This window comes from Chaetodon auriga, chromosome 18 (genome assembly GCF_051107435.1).
Source record: "Chaetodon auriga isolate fChaAug3 chromosome 18, fChaAug3.hap1, whole genome shotgun sequence".
In the NCBI taxonomy this organism is placed as follows: Eukaryota; Metazoa; Chordata; class Actinopteri; order Chaetodontiformes; family Chaetodontidae; genus Chaetodon; species Chaetodon auriga.
In genome coordinates this window covers 2,078,819-2,100,387 of record NC_135091.1, presented here as the reverse complement: position 1 = coordinate 2,100,387, position 21,569 = coordinate 2,078,819, and the positions used below count along the sequence as shown (strand labels likewise).

General features: G+C 42.9%; 2 protein-coding genes across 5 annotated transcripts; both read left to right on the top strand.

Moving 5' to 3' along the window:
• Positions 1-7,166: 7,166 nt before the first annotated feature.
• Positions 7,167-11,741, top strand: LOC143335906 (uncharacterized). The gene is made up of 8 exons (XM_076755595.1): positions 7,167-7,855; positions 8,813-9,109; positions 9,203-9,454; positions 9,555-9,695; positions 9,769-9,852; positions 9,939-9,967; positions 10,328-10,399; positions 10,613-11,741. Exons 1-8 carry the CDS (start codon positions 7,795-7,797, stop codon positions 10,766-10,768), a joined length of 1,092 nt encoding a protein of 363 aa, XP_076611710.1. The 5' UTR covers positions 7,167-7,794; the 3' UTR covers positions 10,769-11,741.
• On the top strand, positions 11,733-20,838 carry LOC143335907 (uncharacterized). 4 transcript variants are annotated; one of them, XM_076755597.1, is made up of 9 exons: positions 11,733-11,976; positions 12,128-12,454; positions 12,595-12,861; positions 13,006-13,068; positions 18,155-18,244; positions 18,334-18,362; positions 18,702-18,761; positions 19,908-19,976; positions 20,117-20,838. In XM_076755597.1, exons 1-9 carry the CDS (start codon positions 11,916-11,918, stop codon positions 20,222-20,224), a joined length of 1,074 nt encoding a protein of 357 aa, XP_076611712.1. In that variant the 5' UTR covers positions 11,733-11,915; the 3' UTR covers positions 20,225-20,838. The 4 variants fall into 4 exon arrangements, with proteins under 4 accessions (XP_076611712.1, XP_076611711.1, XP_076611714.1 ...); XM_076755596.1 differs by having other exon boundaries at positions 12,595-12,873; XM_076755599.1 differs by lacking the exons at positions 18,155-18,244; positions 18,334-18,362; positions 18,702-18,761; positions 19,908-19,976; positions 20,117-20,838 and adding exons at positions 13,431-13,532; positions 13,611-13,639; positions 13,773-13,829; positions 14,046-14,641.
• Positions 20,839-21,569: the final 731 nt, after the last annotated feature.

Here is a 21,569-nt window from a genome sequence, read left to right as displayed (position 1 = left end):
TGAAGTGTTTATAAAATATGATGTTTTAAAGAGTATGAACAAGGACGCCTACAGTTGAAACGATTTTTGAATAATGATTGGAGTCACTTTTCCTGTGAAAAACATTTGATTTGAATGTATTTGTGATAACACTGAGCTTTGGACTGTTGGTTGGACTGAACAAACATGGTGAAGGTGTCACTTTGACTCATTGTGACCACATTTCTCACTATTTTCAGGATGTTTCCAAACCAAACGATCAATTGATTGATGGAGAAAATGATCAGCAGATTCATCCAGAATGAAAAGAATCACAAAAAACTTTAAAATGAGCTCCACCTCAAACAGTGAAATCCTGCTTTGACATGAATGCAGGAGACACAATAATCTACTGAGAAGAGGACACAGACACAGGGGACACTTTACTGCACTGAATACTTCGAATACTTTAAGCACATTTTCATGATTTCCTGAGCAACATTTTCAATGCAGGACCTTCACTTGTAACAGAGTACTTTTACAGTGTGGTATTAGTACTTCTCCTTCAGTAAAGGATCTGAACACTTTTGTATCTCAACACGTTTCTACATTCATTTAAACCTGCATTAACTGTTTTGACCATGAGGGGGCAGCGCAACAAACTATCACCACAACATTGAATATGAATATGGCAAACTTATTTACACATCCAGCAGCTACAGATCAACATTATCATTCATCAGTCGTGCTCCTGAAGCCCATCGTTCACCGTCCTGTTCGGTCTGTGTGGGTCCTGATCTGCCTCTTTAGCTTCAGAGCTTCCTGTTCACTGGCTCGGTGCTGACTGTGACATGACATCTACAATACAACCAAAACTTTTTTTTTTTTTCTTTTCGGTTTTTAAGGGACTTCCTGTCAGTCTTCCACTCTAAAAGCTTTGTTCTGGATGAATCCTGACTCATCGCGGTGTTGCCCGCCCTGCAGCCGTCAGTGTCACCCCTCAGCTCTGTTTGTTTCCTCTGTGGTTGTTAGGTTACGCTGCCTGACAGCACGGCTCTTCACAGGGAATGTTAAGTGATGCTCTGCAGCTCCCAAGAGAGCCGCTCTGCACATTCCTGGCACCGAGATAATAGAGCTGACTTATCGGTGGCCTTTTGTGTGGAATTAAGGATAAAACGGCTTGTGGTCTTTTTCTTTTTGAGGCCAAACGCTAAACAGAAATCTCAATGCGTTCTTGAAGCTCGAGCTGTTGGTTGAGCTGAGACAAATCAGACTCATCACAAAACCTGAGACAAGTGAACAATTCAAATAGCAAATGTCCAAAACTGAGGCCACATTACCAGGCAGCAGGTGGCACCAGCACAAAATGAGCTATGGGCTCCCTTTGACACCCACTCTGTGCCTCATGTGACAGACAGGACAGACAGAAAGGACAAGAATTCAGGGATTCATTTCAAATTTTGGGAAATGCCAGTTGACCGGCAACCAGTGATGCACCGACTCCAGGCTTTCATCCACTCACAGCTAGCACTGAAATCTTTCTCATTATTCGTGTCACCACCAACCAGTGCTTTACTTTTGCTCCCCGCTGATTAAAAGGGAGTGAGTGAAATGTGTTTTGGGTTCTGTTTGAGTACCAAACCAAAGTATTCAGCAGTGTTACTTCACAGCAGAGGTTGTTCGTTCTTGGTTCCCTCTGTCGTCCCAGAAAAAACCCGATGGACTGGAGACTGAAGACACTCGTGAACAAGACTCTGAGATGTGTTTGAAGGAGATACTGAGCAGTGGATTCGTGCCAGGAAGACTTTCCTTTCTATTGCGGCTCAGAGGGCGACTAGTGCATGCTGTGTTTTTAAATGAGATAAACACACATAAACAGCTTCAGCAAAGATGGAAACAGCAGCAATTTTTTTCCACAGTTAGTGCACTTGGTCTTGAGCCATCTCGGGCCTGGGAACGCACCAATCTTAAAATAAACACCCAGATTGTGCCTCTGTGTAAATCTGGCACAGACGTCAACAGTGACTGGACGTCTGGGGTCGACTCCCGGACAGCTTCTGTCTCATATCGGCCTAAAAGGCTTTTAACCTTCACATCTTCATCAGCAGGCTCTTCAGCGGACTCCAGGGATAATTTAGTTTTGAAGAATGCTTCTCGCTCTTTTCTCAAAGGACAAGTCAGGGGATGTTCGACACAGTGTACATGATGACCAGATCACATGCATGTATACATACGTGCACGTATAGACTTTAGAGGGTTAACAAACAGTCACTGCTAACGAGGGCGTGAGATGCTGACGTATCCTCCTCACAGTCTACGCTGCACCAAACCATAAAAGAACAAGCTGTTAAGATGTGTGCTACTATTTTTTTACTTTAAGGAGGTGTGACCGTGGTTTCTATTGGTCCTTTCAGCAGAGAACAAGCCAACGTTCACCTGTTTAACCTGGTTGTGTGGTTTTGAAATGTGGGCGACTGAAAAAAAAGTTAAATTGCTGCAACAACCGAGCGTCACGTCTCAGTTCACACGACAAATATTCCTGCTGTGAGCGAAGTTTGTGCTTCAGTGTGCACAGAAAATGAAATAAATATGTTTAGTCCACTCAAAAGCATTATATGATGAGGTGATAACTACAAACAGGAAGGACCTTAATCCTAAAATACCTCTGTGGAAAGGAAGTGTGCTGTGGTTTCGGCTGGTGGTGACGCACAATCGAACAGACGTGTTGCTTTGTTGCAAACTGGTGTTTTGAAGTGATATTGTTGGACTGGTGAAAATGGGAAATGGGAGCTGGATGTATAAAATGTAAAAGTTGAAATGGTTTATTCGCATTAAATATCTACAACAAGTTCAGGAGGATGAAGAGAAAATATGCTCCACCTGTACTTTCGACAGTTCACAGAAGAAAAACAGACGGACGTCACGATGAGGAGGAGGCCCTTCACTCGCCACAGGATGCAAACATTAACGAGCATGTCAAAGCTCTTTGGGTCAAACGTAGTAAAACACGAGAGACCGACACAGAAGAACAATGGTTGAACTCAGATCGATTAAAACGTCTCAGTTCCTCGTACTGCTGCTCCAGATTACAGGTAAGGATGCACACTTTCTAAAAAAACAAAGTCAGACATGAATTTGCTCAACATTTGTATAGAAAACTAAACTCACACAGAACTAAAAGATAAATTAGGCCTGCTGCTGTTATACATGATTCACTTTTCGGTTGAGTGACAGAGACTCTGATGGAGTTATGATAACAATAATTCTGTCCCAGAGACTGAACTCCTGTGACGAGACAGGTTTCTTTAGATCTCACCTGGCAGGACGGAGAAGACGTTGGTTTGAATCTGAATCTCCATCTTTAAGCTTTGGTATATGAATCCAAGTTCTAGCAGACTTTATGCTTCCACCCATTTATTGTTTTCACTTTCTCTTCAATCACTTGGTCAGACAATTCAACAAGGCAACACTGCCAATGCAGTCTTTGAGACCAGCCACCACCTTTCTATGCCGACGATACACCACTTCCTGTCAGTAACCCACCCAGTCTCTGCTTTGCTGTCACTGAATAAGATGCCTTCTGCAGACAAGTCTCGCTGATATGGCTTTGGTTATGCACATTCCTCTGCTTTTGGAGCATGGCAGGCAACAAGCTTTGACAAACTGAGCCTTGTCTGAAAATGTCCAAACTACTTAACCAACTGTAATGGAAATAGAGTCGGTTGACGGTAAAGGAGGAGCGGCACAGCTCGTTTTAGTTTGCTGCTCAGATGCTCTCAGCTCTGTGGCACACAAAGGTTTTATTACTGGACTTCGACCAGGAAACACACTTTATTTCCCCGACTGTGTGGAAATGTGACGTTTTCACATCACACAAAATGAGCAAAGGCATCAAAGCATGAGTCCAGGTAAATCCTAATACCTGACATGTAGCTGTGTAGGAGTCTAGTGTGGGTGCAGCTGTCAGTAGGTGGAGGCCATGAATCATCTAATTTCTCATAACTGTAAGTAAGGTAAGATGTCGTGTATTGTAGGAAAAAGGCTGATTTGGGTCCAGCCTAAATCATAACTAAATTTGTTCAGAACAAAATTGTGGCTACGTCCCAAATATCTTGATCCAGACTGAAGAATCTAGAGTCAAACCACAATGACTAGAAGCTGTGATGTTTTGTTATATTCTGTAATAAACTGTGGGCATTAGTTCATTCTGCCGTCGGTTACAGCTCGTTTAATGTGTCATTTCTTTCTCATCTTCTCACCAGTGGCACCCGGACAGCACACCTCCTGGTTCACTGTCGGAGTTGGAGATGAAGTCACTTTGCCTTGTGAAAACGTGACAGATAATGTGGATAAATGTGGCGGGATCAGCTGGGTCTTCAGCCGTTCAGGATTCACAGCAGCACAGCTGGTTAGACTCGGGCAGATTGATGAAAAGGACAAATCTAAATCCGACAGACTGAGCGTTTCATCAAACTGTTCTCTGGTTATAAAGAACGTCACCAGTCAGGATTTTGGTCGTTACATCTGCAGACAGTTCAAATCAGGACAACAGCAAGGTCCAGACTCTCAGGTTTATCTGTCTGTTGTTGTCAGTGAGTATTTACATCAGCTCAAAGCGTTTCTTTAGAACAATATACTGAAATATTACAACAACTGTGATTTAATGATGAAGTTAATTTGACTCTTTTTGTCTTTTTGTCTCAATGTCTCCATCTTCTCCAGCGACTGAACGTGAAGACAATGGTACGGTCATCTTGTCCTGCTTCGTGTCCAGATATGCAGGGTGCAGACACACAGTAGAGTGGCTTTATGAGGGTGATAGCAATGATTCCACAAGCACGGAGACACTGCAGCATCCCTGTTCAGCCACCGTGAAATTTATGGCTTCTAATTTCAACCATACATCAAAGCATTTGGAGTTATGGAAGTGTGTTGTGACAGAAATCAGTGTGCAAGTGCAGCACTGTAACCTGTCCTCATGTGGGACACCAGGTGAGAGTCTTCTAGAGAATATATTATTCAGCTTCTGCAGATGGTGAACGGGTCTTTTCTCACAGTTGTGTGCTGTTATTTCATTTTCAACAAACTCCAAATGAAACACAACAGAGTGGAGAAACAGAACATCGTCTGCGAAGGATGAACCTGGAACAGCATCCCTGGAAAGTGAGTGAAGGGCCTTCATCTCTCTTCTCTCTCTGGTTTGTTTAAACGTGTTGAAACGCTCTTCACGGTGGTGACCTGCAGTCTGAAATCTCTCCATCACTTTCATATTGGATTCATTTTGTCGACGCGGTTAAAGAGGAAAACCAAGCTTTCTTTAAGGTTTGATGAGCAAACAGCCAAAGAATGTTCTTGACACGATGCAGCCCATAATTGAAGTGAAGACCTAAAAAATATTTGTGTTACCAGGAGAAACAAAGTCAAAATACTGTCATCACAGCACTGATTTTAGCACTGATAAATATCTTCTCAGGTTGTGTAAGCAAATGTAATTCTCAACAGAGCAGAAAGCGGCAGCCAAAATGTTCTTCATGTTTGCAGATCTGTTCAGATTCGTCATCGTGTCCGCGGGTTTGGCAGCGCTCATGATCACTGTTGTGGCAGTCAACATGCGGACAGGAAGTAAAGGTGAGGACACTGACAGAGGAGACGGTCACTTCACACACGGCTGAGGTTAAAGCTGACACTCTTCTTCTTTCTGTCTTTTCAGGGAACCAAACTCAGATGGAAGAAAACATTGTGAGTCTAATCAGTGTTTGTAGTATTTGTTAAACACTGTTAGCTGTGCAGATACGACAGACAGCACAGACAGGAGCTCCCAGAGCGACCACAGAATTGAAATATCTCCTCTCTGCTGTCTCTACGGGATTTCATTCACATCCCCTCGTGCTTAATGTGGACGCCTGAAAGTCAGAGAAGTGGGACTGTAGGTCGAGAAATACAACCTGAGGATGTGAAGTACTTGTGCTTCAACACGTCTCCATTTTCAGAATCTCACCTGTGCTGTTTTCCACAGGTGCATAATGATGAAGATGATGATGCAGTGATCTATGAGAACATCGGAGAGCTTTCTTTCTGATCATCAGCATCAACTCACCAAATGTTTCTACAACAGCTGGACCTCAGCTTCATCTAACAGGGAAGATAATGTATTAAATTCATTCATTTCTCACATAACGCCTTTAATACGGCTCTCACATATCCACACATATCCATACCACTGTCCATACTGTATATATCTCATCAGCAGTGTGTACCTGCACTTCCTGCTCTACCTGCTGCACATACTGTTCATGCTGTACATAAATTAGCGTATTCATACTCTGCTCTTTGCTGCTTTTCGCACTTCTGGGCATAAAATTGCATTTCGTTACACTTGTTCTCGAAGTTGAATCTGATCTAATCTCGAATTAAAACTGGTTTCATGTTGCAAGATGTAGTGACTTTATGACTTTAACTTGAACATACTGGACGATGGGTTTGGCTTTAATGAGCTCTGGTGTTAATGGGATCTGAAATTAAAGGCAGATGATATAATTTCAAATAAAAAAGTATTTATATTTAACAAAGTGTTTTGCAGTTCTTTCTCTCTCAAACACACACACACACACACACACACTCTGTAACCTTGCCTCTGCTCTCACCTCAGTCGACCTCCCCTCGGTTAGGGCTGAACATCCCTTCGCTCTGGGCTCTGACGTTTGTCTGAATAACATCTAAATGCATCCGAAATGATGTTGGGCGGGTGTTCATGGTGGGTTCACGTGAACTCTGACTGCAGCAGGAACATGACTCCTAATGATCAAACAAACTGAAGAACGATCCTCAGCACGAGCGGAGCAGCGCGGACAGAACTGCTCCCACATGTTCGTTTCATCAACGCGCTCATCATCTGAGTTTCTGACATTTACTTGATCATCATCAGGGCATAAAACCTCAGAAGCTCTGCAGCTGATGAGCACACACCCTCTCACACACCCTCTTTCGGTTCCCTGAATACACACTCGCCTGCTTTCACACCTGACCAAGCGGACTCGGTTCGACTGGGCAGCTGAAAGTCGCAACATTGTCGCATTTGTTGTTTCGGTTCTGCTTTCACTGTGATTTCTAAAGCGAACCGAACTTTCCGAGCAGCATCACGTGGTTGAAAGTTGCGCTCGTTGACTGGACACAGTAAATCTTTCCCTCCCGGCCCGGAAAAACATGGAGCATCGTGTGAAGTTGGTTCGTTTAAAACCCATTCCTCCATGTTTGCTTCGGTTTGGAGGGCGCGCTGTACTTCCTCTGTCCCACAGTACAGCATCACTACGTACATTTGGTCCGGCGAGCTTTCACACTGCATACGAACCGAACCAGGGATCACTTACAAGCGAACCGAGACCCACGTTTTCAAGCGAACCAGAGTTCGCCTGAGCTTTCACACCTGCCCAGACGAAGCGGGCTATCCGAGGAAACGAGCTCTGGTCCGTTTAAAGCGGACCAAGCAGGTCTGGTGTGAAAGCGACCTAAACCTCATGTGGTCTCTGTTCGGTCCCCGCTGCTGCTGCAGTGTCACCATAGCTTCAGATTGTGATGAGGACTCTCTGTTCATGCATCCTGTCTGTTTTCCAACAAACTGTCTAAAGGCAACAAACGCACTACTGCAACAATCTAACGTCAGAGCTGAAATGTTCTGAAGTTTTCACAGAGAATAAAAGTTAACATCACACATAAATTCAACAGGAAACAGGTGAAAACACACGGACCGAAGTCAGAATGAGGAACTGAGCCTTTACTTATCGCAGGAAATACATGCAGCTCTCATTTTTTAAGAAGCAGCACTGAGAGAGAGGCGTGATGGTTGAATTCAGGCGGATTGTACTTTCTTTACTTGTGATGCTGCTGTTAAATTTTGCAGGTAAGGATCCATTAAACACACTTTAATATGAAACATTGCTCATCTGCAGAAGTTTTACTGATGGTACTTTATGAAGTATTCTTCCTTTAAGTAAGACGGACAAGTTTTGTTTGTTTGGTGACTTTAGTGAACTCTTGGAAACCAAAAATGAGACGAATTTAAAAAACTTTTGTTAAATCTCTGACATCTGTTCTGTTCTGTTGTGAGGTGATATTATTTTTTAAACTCCGTTTGTATATAATGTACATAATACATTTGATTTTTGTTGATTTTCTGTCTGTTTGTTCATTTTCATTTCCTTTTTATTCTTGTAGTCATTAACAACAAAATTTCTCCAGCAGGGGATCAATAAAGTTTTATCTTATCTTGGCATAAACTCACCTGAAAGAAGCACAAAATCAATATATTTAATGTTTTCCTCATCAGCTTCCTTGATTTCTGTAAATATCTCTTATTGTGAATCTGATGCAGCAACATGTTTCACAGACTGAAAGATGTGGAACCTCCAAAAACACCTGTTTGAACATTCCACAGGTAAACAGGCTGATTGGTAACAGGTGAGAGGATCATGATTGGGTATGAAAGGGGCATCCTGGAAAGACTCAGTTGATCATTATTTTTTTTTTTTTATTTTATTTTTTTTTATTTAACCTTTATTTAACCAGATAAAAAACCCATTGAGATCAGGATCTCTTTCACAAGGGTGACCTGGCCAAGAGGTCTGTACTGTATCATAGAGGATGGAGCGAGTTCACCACTTTGTGAACACATGATTGGATGAAGGAGATGAACACATGAACTCAGAGACACTTCAGGAAGCTGCTGTCAGTGAACAGTTTGATTATTGATGACTGATTCTGGTTTTGTAGATGCTCTCCACAGTGTCCGGACTGTTTTGGGATCAGGCTCGTATGAACACATGAGTCATATTCATGTTTCTCTCTCTTTCCTCAACAGCAGCGGAGGTGAAATACTCCTTGTTGGGAAATGAAGTCACGTTGCCTTGTGTGAACGTGGCAGATGATCAGGATAAGTGTAACAGGATCACTTGGCTCCTCATGGATTCAGGACACCAATTAACGTTGATCGGTAACGGCCAGTTCACCGAAGCAAAAGCAGGCCGTCTGAGCGTCACAGCGAACTGCTCTCTGGTGATAAAGAAGGTCACGGCTGAGGACAGAGGCAACTACATCTGCAGACAGCTGAAATCAGGAAAACATAAAGACACCCAAGTTTACCTGTCTGTTATTCACAGTGAGTGTTTACATCACAATGTTTCAGCTCAGACTGTCTATACGCTGAAACAGGCTGAGGTTGAATCTCCTGCTGTCTTTCCATCTTCACCAGTGATGGAACAAAAGACCAACGACAAGGTGACACTGTCCTGCTCTGTGTCAGTACATCCACAATGTGGACACACGGTGAGGTGGCTGTATGACGGTAAAGACGTGGATAAAGACAACATGAGGACATCTGAGTGCTCAGCCACCGTGACGTTTCTCACCTCGACGTCAAAGTCTCGTGACTTATTCCAATGTAAAGTGATTAATAATTACAGTAACAAAGTGCAGCTGTTTACCTTCGGCCATCAGCCCTCAGGTGAGAATATGATGAGAAACTGGACAATTGTTTGCACATTTTGATTCTTTGTTATTCGGCTCAGAGTTTTCTAACTGTGCGCTTTGTTGCATCCATGAAGGCGATGATGCAGTGACGGCTGCGATAAAACCAAGACAAACGTCGGCAACAGGAAATAAATGGACATCAGTGACACTGAGCAGACCAGAAGGGACAAACAAAACGTCATCAACAAACAATGATGATGGACCACAGCGGAAAGGTAAGGACGGGGTGGACAGACGTACACGCAGATCCCTGAGAGACCTGTTCATTCACTCCTCAGCTCTCTGCAGGCTGGTGGTGGTTCGTCTTTGTGTCTGTGGGTGCAGCAGCTCTCTTCATAATCATCGTGGCTGTCATCACATGGAGGGCGAAAGGTGTGGACATCCACGAATTAAACCTGTATAAAAAAGAAGTTGTGATAAAAGCTGGATTTTCACTCGACTCTGTTTTGCCTTTTCAGGAAGTAAAACGCAGAAGGACGGAAACATGGTGAGTTTTAAAATAACCAAACACTTTAACGATGTGATAAAATCAGAGCTTGTGTTCGAGTATTTAACTGTGACTCTACACCTGAAAGAGAGTAAGAAAACAAACAAGTGGCTGTGCAGCAGTATCAGTCACATGATTCCCTGAATAGAAACAGAAAATAAAGAAAATGTGAGCAGAGCCACAGAACAGACCCTGAACAACAGCCTCCAAACGGCCGAATCAACCTGACAAACAACCTGCACAGATACGTCACACATGTTGCATTACATGGCTCAGATACTGCTTGTGTTGTGTTTGGTATGAGGAGCTGAGCTGCATGTCCTCAGACCTTCAGTGCACATGTTTCTGTTGTCTGTGTAGGCCGATCCTGAAGACGGAGTTTTTTCCTACGCCTCCGTCAGCTACACCAGGAGGACCACCGGTGAAGCTCAGGTAAGCTGTCCACTGGATTATAGTGGTGACGCTGAAAGGATCTGTTTTATCTCTGAGTATTCATGGCCACAAGATGACGAGTCCTGGTGTTTTTGGTGACCTTTGGCGCCACCATCAGACCAACATGTGAACTTCACCCACCAGATATTTCAGTCGTTAAATGGTGGTGAATTCAGGTTGTGTTTATGTGTATGTAATTCTCTTTCCTTCCAGGTTCGGGGTGATAATGATGGTGATGATGATGAAGGTGATGCGGTGACCTACAGCGCAGTGAGAGCTTCCTCCTCCTCTGCTGGAGCCTCCACTGACCTCAGCAACTTCAATGCTGCTGACAACAACCCTGCTGACAAACGAGATGTTAATCTGTGAAGGCGAGGCGAATTTCTACGATGTGTAATTAGATGATAGATTTAGAATTTTAGACTAATAATGAGATGATCCTAATAGTTGCTCTTGCTGTTCCTTCTCTTGGCTTGAACACACAGTATGTAATTTCTGCCTCTAGAGGTCCTTCAGGTCAAAGCAATGAACACAAAAGATGAAGTCTGACGACGTTGTGAAATCAAACTCAAAGTGCTGACACCAGTCCATCATCGCACTCCATCCACAACCCATCGATCTCTCGTCATCCTTTCATCCTTCACCTCATGCCTTCATCCCCTGCATCCTAATATATCCTCTTCATCACCTCTACTTTCATTAAACCATTATAAATCTGCCCGTCATCGCGTGGTCTTTGTGAGTGAAAGTTTTAATGTGCATCACGCAGGTTTCTTGGACTTCACAGTGACAGTCAGGGAGGAGCTGCTGTGCTTTGGCTCCAGTTTGAGCTCCTTTAAGTCCAACAAACCACCAGATGTGACTGTGCTTGCAGCCCTGAAAGCCCCAAAGCGTCCTAACAGTTCACCTGCCGCCACCAGCAGAAACACGAGGTCTGATCTGAAAGACCGCAGGATGGAGTTCATCATAGAGAACTATGGTGGTAAATAGTTTGTGTCTGAGAAGAGATCAGTGGCTAATGTCCGTCGAGTGCTCACTGAACCTCAGCTTCCTCCTCTGCTTGTATTTTTACACAATCTTACTAACATTTTTATGGGTCTTATAACTTCCAAAAAAGGAACTAACTGCTGAAAGTTTTTAAGGAACTTGCTGCAAAGGACGACATAATTTGTTCTTAATTATATGAAAACAGATAAAACTTTGAATTAGTTCCAGTTAATTTGCTGCTTTGTTTTTTAAAGTAACTGTCTTCACTTTGTCTTTTGGTAAAAATTTACATTAAGCGACTGAAATGTGAAAATTTTGAGATTTTGTCAGATTTCAAAACAAATCAGGAAGAGTATCTGAGCATCTGACAAAAACAATTCAACAACTAGTGAAAGACACAGAAAGCAGACAGTCCCAATGAGGAAGTGACACATTCACAGGAAGTGGACTCCTCATGTCTTCATTAAGCACACATCAGTTCAGAGACTGTTCATACCTGAGAAGAGACAGACGGACAGACTGAAGCGCCATGGTTGGATTCAGACGGATGAGAGCGTCTTTGTTTCTGATACTGATGCTCCAGTTTACAGGTAAGGATGCACACATGTACAGAACACCAGCGACGTCACAAAACAGACTTCAGATGGATCTAAAACTGTCCTCACATCAACTGTCAGCATAAAAGCAGCAAAACTTTCTCATTTCATTGATTTTCATCACTTTCTTTCATCTTCTGAACAGCTGCAGCTAAACAACACTGCGACTCCGTCACTGTCAGAGTTGGAGATGACGTCTCGTTGCCTTGTGAACATGCAGTGGAAAATAAGCATAAATGTGACAGTTATACCTGGATCTTCAATACTTTAGGAAACAGAGAAGCAGTAGAGCTGGTTATTCTTGGGCGAGTTAAACATGACAAACCTGCATCAGACAGACTGAATGTCACAGAGAACTGTTCTCTGGTCATAAAGGAGGTCACAGTCGAGGATGTTGGTGGTTACACATGCAGAGAGTTCAGATCAGGAATACAAGGTTCAGACTCTGTGGTTCATCTGTCTGTTGTTCACAGTGAGTATTTACATCAAAGTGTTTTCAGCTCAAACTGTCACTTTAGAACAAAATGCTGAAACATTACAATAATTCTGATTCCACTGATGAGGCTGATTTTACTCTTGTTGTCTTTCTCTCATTTTCTCCATCTTCTCCAGTGACTGAACATAAGAACACTGATATGGTGACGTTAAACTGCTCTGTGTGGACAAATGAACGATGTACACTCAAAGTGCAGTGGATATATAATGATGAAGACGTGGATAAACATAACCGAGACATCAGGACATCACAGTCAGGCTGCTCTGCCTCTGTGAAGTTTCTGTCTTATCATTACATTTACACATCAAGGTATAAATCCTTCAAGTGTCAAGTGACCAATGGTGACAAAGAGCAGCTGTTTGACTTCATCCCTCAGCCCTCAGGTGAGAAACCAGGTGAGAATATGTTGAGCTGTTTAAAGTCACTTCACACTGACGTGAATAATAAACTAAAATATTGGTTTATTTTATGGATTTAAACACAAGTTTTGTACTGAACAGTTTGTTGAGCTGTGTTCATCTGCTCAGGTGAGGACAAAACAACAACAACAACAACAACAACAACAACAACAACAACAGCAGCACAAGAAGGTGAGAACAAAGCAGCTGACTCATGTGTGTTCAACATAAAACAAATCTAGAACCTGTGAATAAACAAGATAAACTGGAGATTTTGGTGACAACGTAGAAACACGTTTCCAGCAGCAGTAAAGAAAAGTTTTTATTTTACCATGGTTCATGCTCCTCTCACACAGCAACAGAGGATGACCAACGTCAGTCTGCTTCATCACCAGGGACCATGACTGACTGTACAAACTGTCATGACAATCCATCCAGCAGCTGTCGAGATAACGACAGACGTCACCGCCGTAGAGCCGAGTCCTTCACACCTGTTGTGTTTCTGCGTGTTTGATAGGAACCTCCTTCGCTGACGTTACTGTTCTGCTCCACAGCTCGTGCAGATTGTTCTGCTGTGAACTACATAATGTTGGTGATGCGTGTGGCTGAACTCGTCCTCGTCACTGTGATCACCGTTCTCCTCATCAGAGCTCGAGGTGAGAAAGTTCAGAGCAGCGTTTGTTCAGACTGATTAACACAAACGCTGAAATGTTGCTCTGTGTGTTATTTCCCAGGGAGGCAGAGACCAGCTGATGACCACACTGTGAGTGGACGATCAAAGCTGAAGTGAAGCGATGTGTCAAAGGAAACGTGTGAATGATCAGGGCTGCTGGTGGGAACTGTTCATGCTGCTGGAACGCAGGACTGTGAACGTCTCACTGTTTGTGTTTGTGCAGGTTTTGAACTCAGGAAGAAGCCGAACAGCGAGGCGTTCAGGTGCAGCAGCCAGGCAGGTAAAGATCAGATCAGACTGAACTCATGGTGCGTTCAGGGTCTGCTTGTTAATGTTTCTTAACATCAGCAGTTATTTTCTCAGATTATTTCTTATTGAACTGATGGTGCGTTCAGGTGTTGTCAGATCATTTCTGATTTCCTTGTGTTAAATGTGAGTCTGTGACATGAAAGGTGTCAGTTAAAGAGTGAGGGTTCGTTTGTGCTGTGTTTCACAGGTGGATAATGATGAAGATGAAGATGATGGTAGCCTGCAAAATGAAAACTCTGGAGCTACTTCTGCCTCTTTCAGACTCCACTGATCAACAACCTTCACATCAGCATCAACTCATTAGAGACAGAGATGAAGTTCAGCAACATCACATTTACATCAGTCGTTGAAACCTTTAGATAATAAGCTTCATAAGATAATTTGGTTTGAAGTGTTTGTACGCTGTCATTTCTGCTTTTGTCTGACTTTGGACAACAATTTTCAAGTCTTAATATCAGGAAGCCCACTGTGAGTTTTAGAAAATGTCTTTTTCCTGCATCAGGTGTGAAATCCTTTATTTCCTGCAGGTCTGAACACAGCAGCTGAGTTTCAGCTTCACCTAACAGGAAAGATCATTTAACTCTCGTGAACTTCCTTAAATCGTCTTCCAGTTGAGGCATTCAGCTAACGGCTTTAAGATGCACTGGTTGTTTTTGAAGCTGCAGCAGCTTGAGGTCAGTTTCTCTGTGAACTGATCATTTTAATTCACTTTCATTTTTGAGCATCAGTGTTAACATATTTGTTGGGATGTGTGTGTGTTTGGCTTGAATGTGTTTTCAGCCTTAATGGAGTCAGTAACAGTCCTCTGTTTATTACATCTGTTAACAATATAACCTCAAATAAAGAAATGTTTATCACTTAATTCTACACTCTGTTTCTTGATTCCTTCGTCATCATAATGAAAGTGAATTCCATTGTTACTTTCCCTCCATTGGGTTCAACAGCTCTTTTCTCACTGGACATTGAAATATGTATTAGTAGAGGTAGAAATGAACCCAAAGTGACCTGAGAATGCACAGACATCTAATAACTGAGCCTACTTTCAGACTTTCAGAGGGTTTGGATGCACATGACCGTCTTCTCTAACCTGAAATAAATGTGAACACAGTTCAGACATGTTCAAGGTTCAGTTAGACGTGTCTGCAGTGAGCACGTAGCAAGTAAAACCTCCGAACCACAGGTGAAATACTGATGAAAGACAGTTCAGTCAGGATGCTCATCAGTGTTTCCGTCATACGTGACAACTAATCTCCAAACCTTCCAGGAGTTAGTTTGAAACAAGAGTTCAATAAGCAGCTTTTTGTTTATGTCCTAATAAACAGGGATACACATACCTTTCTAAATGAGATACTCAGGTGAGTACCAGGACAGGGTACGCACGGCACACTGGAGGTCCTCACAGTCCAAACATTTGACCCATCGATTATCAGTTAGAGACCAACCACAGCCGACGAGCTCTGAACCCACGCACACACACATCTGTGCATCTTTACAGGCAGTCACACACACATCTTAAAGGTGCACACAGTGGTGGTATAACTCGGCTTATTTTGTTGTCAGATCCGCTCAGGTAATCAACACAGACTCACAGAAAACAGACAGAGAATCTGAGGGAGGCAGGACGTTAGTGCAGATCACATGTTCTAGGGTGCAAATACAACAATAACTTCAGCTGTTTCCCCTCTTTAACGCTCGACTGCTCATTGCACCCCCGCTAACAAACAGTGTTCCTGTGAGCCTCACGAGTTTCTGAGTTTCATCTGATCATTACAGGGTAAAACCACCAGAGTTCTGCTGCTGCTGAACCACATTCTCATAAAAACACTTCTTCAGTTCTCTGAAAAAAAAAAGTGTGAATATACAATGAGGAACAAACGAGTCTCACCACTAAAGTGTCATCTCATGTGTTCTCTTGCAGCAGCGACCGTCACCGTATTGCACCGTGAACGTCTCCAGTCAAACTCTGCTGGACGAGGAGTTCGACTCTTCACCTGTCTGTTCGTGTGTGCTGTCAAACATCGCCGTGACTCCTGTTGTTTTCAGAGAAATAATCTCTAAAGACAACAAGTGGCATGAGAGAAAACGTTTATCTCAGTCGATCTTAACACATTGAACTTCTGCTTCTTCTTCTCAGAAGGTGAAACACATAACTGTCAGAAATGCTCTGTGGGAGTCTTTGTATAGTTTCTTTGTGATGGCATTAGATCAGCTCAGCGAAAGCAGAAACGTGGTCTTTGTCTTCTTTACAGGCTCAGGACCTTCATCAGCCTGCTGCAGCCTCTGATGTCTTCACTGACGGCTGCATCTCACGCTGGTGATCAACACTGTGGTGTCGCTGTCAGTCGATGTGGATGAGAGAAAAATACATCTGAAAACTGTCAGAGTGAAAAGTTTCACAGAGCCTTTTTTAACGTTTACAAGAAATTCAGACAGATGAAAATCCAAAAGCACTAAAAATTGCGATGAGGAAGTGACATCACAGCTGCAACAGGAAATAGATAAAGCACATCACCACTAAAGCAGTACTTTAGAAACTCAGACAGTGATGAGCGTGAGAACAGGAAACAGAGGAGAGACAGAATCATGACGGCTGAGCTCAAATGGATTCACATTTCTTTATTTCTGATGGCCGTGCTTCAGTTTGCAGGTAAGACGACATAAATCACATATTTAAATGAAAGTGTATCATGAAAATAACTTCAGCATTATTATGACCACTACATTATTATCCAAGTTTATTGATCTGAGACAACCAAGTCTGGAAACTGGAACAAGGATGAAGAAATAATCTTCACATTAACGATGAACATAACAGACATTTTCTCATTTCATTGATTTTCATAACTTTCTCTCATCTTCTGAACAGCTGCAGCTAAACAACACCGCGGCTCCGTCACTGTCAGAGTTGGAGATGACGTCTCGTTGCCTTGTGAACATGCAGTGAAAAATAAGCATAAACGTAACAGTTATACCTGGCTCTCCAATACTTTAGGAAACACAGGAACAATAGAGCTGGTTAATCTTGGAATAGTTAAACAAGACAAACCTGCATCAGACAGACTGAATGTCCTAAAGAACTGTTCTCTGATCATAAAGGAGGTCACAGTCGAGGATGTTGGTCGTTACACATGCAGAGAGTTCAGGTCAGGAAAACAGGGTTCAGACTCTGTGGTTCATCTGTCTGTTGTTCACAGTGAGTGTTTACATCGAAGTGTTTTCAGCTCAAACTGTCACTTTAGAACAAAATGCTGAAACATTACAATAATTCTGATTCCACTGATGAGGCTGATTTTACTCTTGTTGTCTTTCTCTCATTGTCTCCATCTTCTCCAGTGACTGAACATAAGGACACTGATGAGGTGACGTTGAACTGCTTTGTGTCGACATATGAAGGATGTACACTCAAAGTGCAGTGGTTATATAAAGGTAAAGACGTGGATGAAGATAACAAAGACATCCAGACATCACAGTCAGGCTGCTCTGCCTCTGTGAAGTTTCTGTCTTATCATTACATTTACACACCAAGGTATGAATCCCTCAAGTGTAAAGTGACCAATGGTGACAAAGAACAACTGTTTGACTTCATCCCTCAGCCCTCAGGTGAGAAACCAGGTGAGAAAATGTTGAGCTGTTTCAAGTCACTTCACACTGACGTGAATAATAAACTAAAATATTGGTTTATTTTATGGATTTAAACACAAGTTTTGTACTGAACAGTTTGTTGAGCTGTGTTCATCTGCTCAGGTGAGGACAAAATAACAACAACAACAACAACAACAACAGAATCATCAGTGACTAAATTAACCAGAACAACTGAAATCAGCACGAAAGCAGGAACCATCAGGAGAACGTCTGCAATCCAAGGTGCTTCAACAGAACTTAAAGGTTCAGGCTGAATGTTTTCATGTGTCTGTTTCTGCTGAATTCACAGTCAGCAAAGACCTGCAGGCAGAAGAGCGTTCAGATCCTGACGGACACTTTGTGTCTCTGCTTCATGTTTGGACTTTTCTGCTTCGTCTTGTTGGTCAGCTGCTGCTGCACTTACTGGTTTTTGTGGAGTTTTCTACCTCGTTTCAACTGTGACATGAGGCTGAAAGCTCTGGGAGGAAGCAGTGAGTGAAGCTGAGCTCAGTGTTTGTCTTGTTGAGAAGCTGCAGATCGTGTTTTTGTACTAAAGTGTTTGATTTGTTTGAAACCATGAATGAAAATCTCATGTGATTCTCTTTCAGCTCAGTGACTTGAACAGATCAGACCGCTGCAGCCACAAAGCTTCACATACTTTCATTCTGTTTGCAGGTTGGTGGTGGTTGTGCATCGTTGGGGCTGTGGTTTCAGTCGCACTTTTAATGATTGTTGTGAAAGTCGTCAGAGGGAGGAGGACTGAAGGTGAGAGCTCAGGTTTAACCTTCATGAAGTTTTAATCAAACTACATGTTCTGTTTGGAAGCTGAAGTCGACTCTTTTTTGTCTTCTCAGGGAACAAATCATGGACCAACGACAACGTGGTGAGTTTACAAACTGTAAATTTTGGTTTTATAGCTGAGAAAGGATGAGATGAGATAAACAGTGCTGACTGTCCTGTGTTCAAACTCAGCGGCTGCAGCCTTTAATCAGCTCTGACAGGCTGTCAGCTGGACATTAGCAGCTTCATAGTGACAGTATTTGGGCTGGTTGTGTTGGATTCATCCACTGGACTGAAGCTGTAGCTCTGAAGATGTTCTCCCATCACTCCACCTGCACCTGAATCCTGCACAGACTCACTGTCTGCGTTGTCCAGGTGTTTGTATTGTGCATTAACTGAACTGTGAGATGCTTTTTGACCCAATCTGACTGTGTTTGTCCAGCTTCTGACCTCAAACCCTGCAGGGACTCCTCCTCCTCCTCCAGGAAGCAGCCAGGACACGGTGAGATCCCACACTCCACCAGCACAGTCACCCTCTCTGAACTCTAACTGTGTTTTACTTTCTGTACAGTGATGAGTGAGAGAACGTGCAATAACCATGAAAAGGGAAGTTGAAAATACAGTGAGGAAACCAGAGATAATGTGACCAGTGACAGATGTTTCACAGACAGTCGTAGGCAGTAAGTTGCTAAATCAGTTTGTTCGCTGACATTTACACTCAGTTGGGCGGGACACACGTCCACAGCTAGCATCCAATCAGAAACACACACCAAGGCAACAAAGAGTACTCGCCAATCACAGCACAGCAGAGCGAGACTTGGTAGAATTATCTGAGGAAAAAATAGAAAAACATTTCTGAACCATCTCTGATGACCGTATCGTTGACTTTGAAAACAAATGGTAACCTTTGAAAAATGAAGAGAAATGGAGGTGCAGAAAACTGCAGTTCCTCAAATATCCACTTGAGGCTGGTTCCAAAAGCGAGTCAGTCCTCATAGACCCCCACATCAAACTGGAAAAGGAAATAACCATGTTTACAGCCTGGTCTCTCCTGTTCGTCACTCACTGACATAACTCACTCGTTTAGATGATATTAAGACTTAAAGCTATGTATAATTATGGGCACGGCCACTTTGAGTAACAGCTAGCGACGTGGTGTCAACAGCCAGGCTTCATTCAGCCACCTCAGCTCCACCCACTCAGCTCCACCCACGCTCCACCTCTCCATCCATTTTTGCATTGGTTTCAGAAATAAAAGGATTTATCGTCACAAAAAGGTAGATTAATTGATTGCTGGGAGATGACCCGTGCAGGTCCAGGTAAGAGCAGGCAGGCAGGTGAGGTGACTCAGCAGGATTTCAGGTGGTGGACTGGAGCTGGGCTGACAAGGAAAAACTAGAGCAAAGAGCAAAACACCATGAGAGCTGAGAGACCGAGACGTGTCATCAGGCTGGAGGGTACGACAGTCTGACAGGTGACGAGAACCCGGATTTTATCCTGTGGCTGCTGATTGGTGGATTGGCTGCAGCTGTGGTGGCTGATTGGCACCAGGTTCAGGTGTAGGTGAGCCATGATTGAGGAGGGGCCGCCCATCCAGACAGTATAAATCCACGTGTGACTCAGCAGCCATGTTGTCTTCTCTGTGCAGGCTGATTGTGAGGATGGTGTTTCCTACGCCTCCATCAGCTTCTCCAAGAAGACCAGCAGTGGAGCTCAGGTGAGCTGTCTGCTTACAGCGATGAAGGTCACTTTGTGATGTTGTCTGTTGTTTCTTTGCTGAGCATCACGGTGCTTGACATCATAATGTTGCATTTACTTGCATGATCACTTAATGTTGTGCTGTTTGATGTTTTCCAGGTTCTGGAGAAAGATGAAGATGTGACCTACACCACTGTGAAAGCTTCCTCTTCTTCAGCTGGAGCTTCTGAAGATATTCACAACCTCTACGCCACCGTCAACAAATAAGAGACCTCAGTACAGCTCACATCATTCCACTTATTTTACTCTGATAACTGATTGATTATGATCATTTCCAGGATGTCTAGTCTGCTCCACTTCGTGCTGTCAGGTTGTAGTTAATGATGTATTAGTTTAACACCTGTTACTGTTCATACAAACTGATGCTAACATCTGTATCTGTGTCATGACTTAAACTGTAAGATATCTAGAAAAATGCATTTTCCTCCACACAAATACTGGCTTGTGTAATTCCAGCCATGATCAACATCAATGTCAAACAATTGTGCTAATTTGGGGGTCACATCTATAGAATAATTAATTACATCTTCAGTGGCTAAAGATATAATCTGGTGCTGTCACTCAATTGAATATAATCGGGAAAATCGGAGGAGAAAAACAAAAGTAGCTGATGGTTTTAATCCAATCAGAAGGACACCAGCCAGTTTTTTTAATACGATCATAAGCTTTTCTGTTCACCTCTAACTCGGCCTGAAACTCTGGTGCTTTGCTTCATGTTGACGCACGCCTGCACGTCTTTCAAATTGTTGTATTTCACTTGATTTTATGCATCTTCTGTACCTCTGTATTAGATTCTTTTTATTTTCCGGCTCATGTGATGTCTTTATTTTCATCTTTTATCATTCACAAGTGGGTTTTATTCTTCATACTTTACATTTAATTTGTGATTTCTTTGTTGTGAAGCTCTTCAAGCTGCAACTCCTGTACGAAAGATGCTACACAAATAAAGTTTATATTATATATAAGTTGAAAAGAGATCGTCTGTGTGTCATTAAGATGTCACAAATGACTTTTGAGTATTGCACCTAAGGTCCAGTCATATAAAAGTTAATTTCCTTTTAAAACAACATCATATAAATAAGAAACTTTTCAAACACATATGTAACAAATTCACTGAAAAGGGCCAATCAGAGGGAACGATACAAGAAAATCCACAATGACATGTAGCCCTTAGAGCGCAGCCAGGTCAGTCATGAAAGAAGAAATTAAAATATGACACACAGTCACTGCTCATCGAAACATACATTCAAACACAGGCGCTTTTCTGCTTCTTACCAGAGGGCGGCGCCAGAGATCCTTCACAGCATGTGGAGGTCAGCGCTGTCCACTCAGCACACACTGCAGAGACAAAAGTATGTGGACGCCTCAACAGGCAGCCATATGTGACTATTGATCCTGTTCCAAAAGCATTGTGTAATACTGTTTGCTGCTGATCCTGGACCAGCAGACTGAGCCCCTGGGAAGGAAATCAGAGTCAAACAGAGCGAGCTTCAGCTGCATTAACTGGACCAGGACATGCTTTCAAAGAAACAGTGGTGTCAAATACACGTTC